Source organism: Tupaia chinensis, unplaced genomic scaffold (genome assembly GCF_000334495.1).
Source record: "Tupaia chinensis unplaced genomic scaffold, TupChi_1.0 Scaffold000081_1, whole genome shotgun sequence".
Lineage (NCBI taxonomy): Eukaryota > Metazoa > Chordata > Mammalia > Scandentia > Tupaiidae > Tupaia > Tupaia belangeri.
In genome coordinates, this window is record NW_006159542.1 from 5,751,387 (window position 1) to 5,757,386 (window position 6,000).

Below are 6,000 nucleotides of genomic sequence, written 5' to 3' on the forward strand. Positions count from 1 at the left end.
TTCATATGAAAAAACTTTTGTACACTTAGCAGGAATAGAAATTAGTACAGCCATTATGGAAAACAGTATGGAATTCCTCAAAAAGCTAAAAATAGAACTACCTTATAATTCCCCTATTGATTATAAACCCAAAGGACAGGAAATGAGTATGTCAATGAGATGTCTGCACTCCATGTTTGTTGCAGCACTATTCAAGGTAGCCAAGATGTGGAATCAGCCTAAGTGCCCAACAATGAATGAATGAAGAAAGACAGTGTGGGAGAGTACTGTAATATTACTTAGCTATAAAAGAGGATGAAATCCAGGAGCCAGCAGGTAGTGTGGTGGTTAAGGCACTGGACTTCTACATGGCTGACCATGGTTTGAGTCCTGGACTCAATGGCTTGAAAGTCACGCTGGGTGCACTTGGGTGTGTGCCCTAAATCCCAGGGATTGTGGCATGGCCATCTTCTCTAGGGGGCGATTTCTCACTTTCCCTTTCACTGTCTCTCTCTCTCATCTCTCTCTGTTGAATACACACACCCTGTGGCAAAAACCTTAAAGAAAAAAAATGATGAAATCCTGTCAATAGCGTTAACATGGACGAACCTGGAAGAAATAATGCTAAGTGACATAAGTGAAATAGGCTAGGTTTCATTAATGGAAACTAAAACATTTGATTCTGTATGAGTGGAGAACAAAGCGGTGGGTACCAGAAAGTGGAAAGGGGTGGGGAATGGTGGTGGCGGCAAGAACTTGGTTAACAGACACAGGAGTGCAAGTAGGGAAGTCGATGAGTTCTAGAGCACTGTAGCACAGCAGAGCAACTAGAGGGGCTGACAATTCAATATCATTTCAAAACAGCTAGAACAGAGGATTTCAAATTTACAACCTAAAGTCATGGTCAGTGTTTGATATGGTTGTTATGTTCATTGTCCTGATTTAATTATTACACATTGTATTCATGTATTGAAAAACCATACACTATCCCACGACTATGTCAATAAAGAATAAAATAGAACGGATACGATTTTTTTTTTTTGGAGAGGTTTTTGCTATAGGGTGCGTGGGCTTGCCAGAAAGGCAGAGAGAGACAGAGAGACAGAAAGTGAGAAATCACCCCCCAGAGGAGATGGCCACGCTGTAATCCCCTCTCCTTCATTCTCCTCTTGGAATCTTGGGCACGCACGCATACGTGCATGCATGAGTTTAAGCCACCGGGTCCAGGACTCGTACTGTGGTTGATTACATGGGAACCTAGTGATGTAGTCATCACGCCATCTGCTGGTCCCAGAACAGATAAGATTTAAAGTGTAATCTTTTAGTATTTCATGGTGGAAAAAAAATCTCAAAATTCATTTCAAAGTGAAAAAAAATCTGTAAAACAATATATTGTAATCTCAATTTGCATATGATCCCTATATAGAGTAGATATATACTCATAGACTATAACCGAAGGGTAACATCTCGAAGTATCAATAGTGATTATTTTGGGGTAGTGAATTTGTGGGTTACTTTTGTCTTTTTGTATTTTTCAAGTTTTCTAAAATTAATAGGTAGTACTGTGTAAATAAAAAGTATTTAAAAATATTACAAAAAATCATTTGAAAAATAGTCCTTGGAGATGAGGCAGTGAGAGACTAGGTGGGAGGAGGGATGTGATCTTGGGTCTCATGAGTGAGTGACTGGGAGGAGGGAGTTCTGAGAGCCAGAGGAGGTTATAATTTGAGACAAGGGCCACGCTTATATGGAACTTCTATTACGATACATGTTAGGTAGGCGTGGCCCCGACCAGATGTAATATATGAATGCGGACGTCAGCCTAAGTTTAACCTGGCCTTCCGTGGACTGATGAGGTTGCGATGTAAGGGGAAGTGTGAGTGGGTACGGGCTTCTTATGCTGCTCCCTTCCCACCAGAACACCCCAACTGACAGTCTTAGATTTAACTCCTGGCTGTCAGCTTTGAAAAGTTTCACTCATTTGCACTTTCGGTCCCAGACAGAGAGGTACACGACTTCTGAGAGTGAAGTTGATACCCCCAGATGGACACATGCTATCCGGGATGGTGGGGAGTCTATCTGGGATGCACAGTGACTTTGGGGAGATGAGGTCACAGCCACTTTGAACAGAGTTTGACATTTTCTACATTTGCACACGAAGCCATTTTTTCTACGAGTCACACAGTGGCTTGGGACTCTGGGAGAGAGCAGGATGATGTGTTTGTGACAGAGAGCAGGATGAATCGGGTGGTCCTCAGAAGGGCGGGCCTTCCTTGAGAGGCTTGATCTCCAGCAAAGGCTTGGGGTGGAGGATTCAAGAGCCTGCTGGCTTGGAGATGAGTCACGGCCTTTTCTCTCCACAGCTCTGGTTTGTCTACTTCGACCTAGAGAGCTGTGTGCAGTTTTTAACTGACCATGTTCGAGAAATGAAGATTAGCCAAGAGGTAAGATATCTTAAGTGAAAGAAAAACAGACGAAAAATAAACCAGAAGGCCAGATTGTGTACATTGCATGACCTCAGTGTTGGAAAAATGTCTAAGAAAAAGTTACTTGAAAGGTAGAATTCCTATGTGGGGTTAGCAGTTGTTTTTGCCAAAAGAATTATGGTGTTTTTCTGTGTCTGGTTAACCAGTCCCATTTTCTGTATTTCCCAAAGTGAGCATATATTTTTTTCTTTCAGAAAGTTTATTTCTTTTTTTAAAAAAGACCTATTTAGTTAGTTTTACTTGTTATTATTATTAACTTTTTAATTTGACTAGAGAAAGACAGAGAGAGAAAGGGAAAGTGAAAAGCCACCAGGTATGAGACTTGAACCGTGGTTGGCCATGTGGGAGTCCAGCGCCTTAACCACTATACCACCTGCCAGCCCCAAAAGTTTATCTTTTTTATGAGAGTAAGAGACAGAGAGAAAGAGAGAGAGACAAGCACCTTCAAAGGGGCCTCACGTTGTGATCACTCCCAGCCTTCCCAGCCAGCCCTGGGCGCATGTGCCCAGGTTGACCGAGAAAGCAAGCCCAGGATCTTCCACACACATCCAGCCTTGCTTCAGTGCCAGTGTGTTACTGCTGCACCAGCGAACTGGCCTATATGTTTTTAATAATAATAATAGTAATTATGATGTAATAATAATAAATTCTGTGGATCTGATAGTATCATTCATTCATTTAAAGTGCCTTTCTACCAATTTTTTTTTTTTTTTTTCTTAACAAGATCAGGGCATCTTGTTCTAATTCTAGAGGAGGAAACTGAGGCTCTGGGAAGACCTGTCACCTGGCAGTGGTCAGAGAGTTGGGTGGTGACACTCAGGTTTGGAGCCTAGGCCACTTGTCTCCAAGCCCTGGACTCCTTCCCAAGGATCACCTTTTCCTGGTCTGTGGAGATGCTGTGGCCTTAAAGTCAGGATTGTGCTTTGACCCTTATCCTGGCACTAGTTCCTGGGTAGCCTCAGGCAAAGCCTTTGAGCCTCAGTTTGTTCATCTTTAATATAGTGATAAAGATAAAGCTGCATCCCAGGCTGCTTTCTCTCTCTCTCTCTCTCTCTCTTTTGTTTTTTGGAGAGGTTTTTGCTATAGGGCACGTGCACTTGCCAGAAAGACAGAGAGAGACAGAGAGACAGAAAGCAAGAAATCACCCCCCAGAGGGGATGGCCATGCCACAATCCCTTCTCCTCCTTTCTCCTCTCGGGATCTTGGGCACGCATGCACACGTGCCTGGCATGAGTTTAAGCCACCGGGTCCAGGACTCGAACCGCAGTCAGCTACATGGGAGTCCAGCGACATAGCCATTATGCTAACTGCTGGTCCCTCCAGGCTGCTTTGAAGAGCTAATGAGGGCATGGAAAGAAAAGTACTTTGGAAGTTATTAAGGACTGTACTCTTGTAGGGAATTATGTAATCTCACCAGAGCGACTCAGTTTGATTCTTCTGAGGTCGACATCTGTGTTTTTGGGTAGATCCATCCTCGCTGATTCTGCATGTCTGGGAGTAACTCAGCCTCCCAGATGCACTTACGTTAAAACACACCCAAGCTCCCTGTCTGTTTCTTTTGCAGTCCTTGCTGAGAAGCAGATTAAGCCAGTTGTGTGTTGTCATGGAGACTGGGGTGAGCCCAGCTGCACCAGCAGAGGAGCCTGACAACCTGGAAGAGACGCCTCTCCTGCCCAGCAGTCCTGACCCCAGTGAGAGACCACTCATGCAAACTGAGCTTTACCAGCTCGTTCCTGAGGCTGAGCCAGAGGTAATGGGCACTGCCGCCAGCCAGAGCCATCTTCCTTTATGGGGTATTTGCCTAGAGAGTCTGTGTGCGGGCTTCAAGTTTAAGGTTCCTGGGACATGACTTCTGTGACATGGCAGAGACCATACAAATCTTTGGGACCAGTAGTTTTCTATCTTTTTTTCTTGAGAGATTTTTGCTATAGGGCACGTGTGCTCACCAGAAAGACAGAGAGAGACAGAGAGACAGAAAGTGAGAGATCACCCCCCAGGGGGATGGCCATGCTGCAATACTTTCTCCTCCATTCTCCTCTCAGGATCTTGGGCACAAACACACACGTAAGGTTAAGCCACTGAGTCTGGAACTTGAACTGCAGTCGACTACATGGGAGTCCAGCGACATAGCCATTATGCCAACTGCTGGTCCCAGTAATTTTCAGTCTTTTTAACCCATTCACTCCAGTACTTTTTAAAACAGTTTATAAGGATCCTTTTATATTAACTGGGATTTTTTGGTTGCATTTTTTATTATCTTGGATTTTTTGGATAGTTGCTTTGGATTGGTAGTCGCATGTTGATGAATCTTAGCTTACTTAATCATAAACATATTGATGAATATTTGGGGCTTTGTCAGTTGGTCAGTCAATCAACCAATCAATCTATTCATCTATCTACTTAAATTATAGTTGGGTATTTGACTCTTAAATGAATCTCTGTTGGTTGAATTTTTTTTCTCTTTTTCTAAACTTTATTATTTTATTTCTTTAGAGAGTATCCCCCAACAGGAGCCCCACATTACAACCTGCCCCAAGAATCAAGCATGTGTATCTGTACACCTGACATGCACCAGGAGGTCCTGGGATATGAACCCAGGACCTTTCCTATGTGAATCTAGTAGCATTACTGCTGTGCCACCATCTTGCCCCCTCTGGTAAAGTTCAGTTCCTCCAGCCCCACAGGTCTGTTGGATCCTGTCCTTTAAGCTGTCTGTTGGAAATGAATAAGGACTAGTAGACCAGACATCTGGAGAAGTAGCTTGCAGCTTGTTCTATTTGGTTCTCACTATGAAGACAGACCCACTGTTGGGGAGACCAGCAGTGAGGGGTGACCTCAGGTGCCATTTGGAACTTTAGGCAAGCGCTTGCCTTTTTGAATACTTTATATTTTTCAGCCAAGATGTTTGGGGATTCAAGGTCCAAACCAGCCCAGACTTTCTCTTTTGCACTGATAGGAAATGGGAGGCCTGCACATGGGACTGTTTAAAAGAGAAAAATGATAAATGTATCAGCACTTGAATCCTATAGCCTTTTTTTTTTTCTTAAAGAGCAGAAAAGATTGATAAGGGCATATACTTTATTGTGACATGCATGTGTGGGTTTATATGCAATAGCCCATTAACTATGGGACTTTTAAATTATTTTTTCAAATTCATTCAAAACAATGGTAATACAATTTCCTGTCATGAATACCAAATGGGTATGCGCACATGTTTTTAAAATAACTGCCCTTATAATTTAGCTGGGGAAAATACAGCCAATGCCTTAGTGTCAGGAGGAGCCCCGTTTCTATGGGAGATGGAGAGACAGTCATAATGACCTTGTACATTTTTACAGATTTTCATCATCCATAAAATTCTTTAGCGTGCCCTCTGAGGTATGGATTACTTTTCTTCTTCCTTTAATAGATGAAATGAGGTCCCAAGAGGTCAACTGATTCACCCAAGGTCACAGAAGAATGTGACAAAGGCCATTTCAGAACCCAGCGCTACTGATTCTAAGAGCCAATTTTCTTTGCTGCTTCTTTTTTTTTT

General features: G+C 43.0%; 1 protein-coding gene across 3 annotated transcripts in view; it reads left to right on the forward strand.

The window, feature by feature from the left end:
• Positions 1-6,000, forward strand: part of TMEM268 (transmembrane protein 268) — a 36,484-nt gene that overhangs the window by 26,269 nt on the left and 4,215 nt on the right. For all 3 annotated transcript variants that reach the window (XM_006142786.2, XM_027769623.1, XM_014585687.2), the window contains 2 exons: positions 2,343-2,423; positions 4,030-4,215. In XM_006142786.2, coding sequence (XP_006142848.1) covers positions 2,343-2,423; positions 4,030-4,215 — 267 coding nt within the window. The remainder of the gene's footprint in view (positions 1-2,342; positions 2,424-4,029; positions 4,216-6,000) is intronic.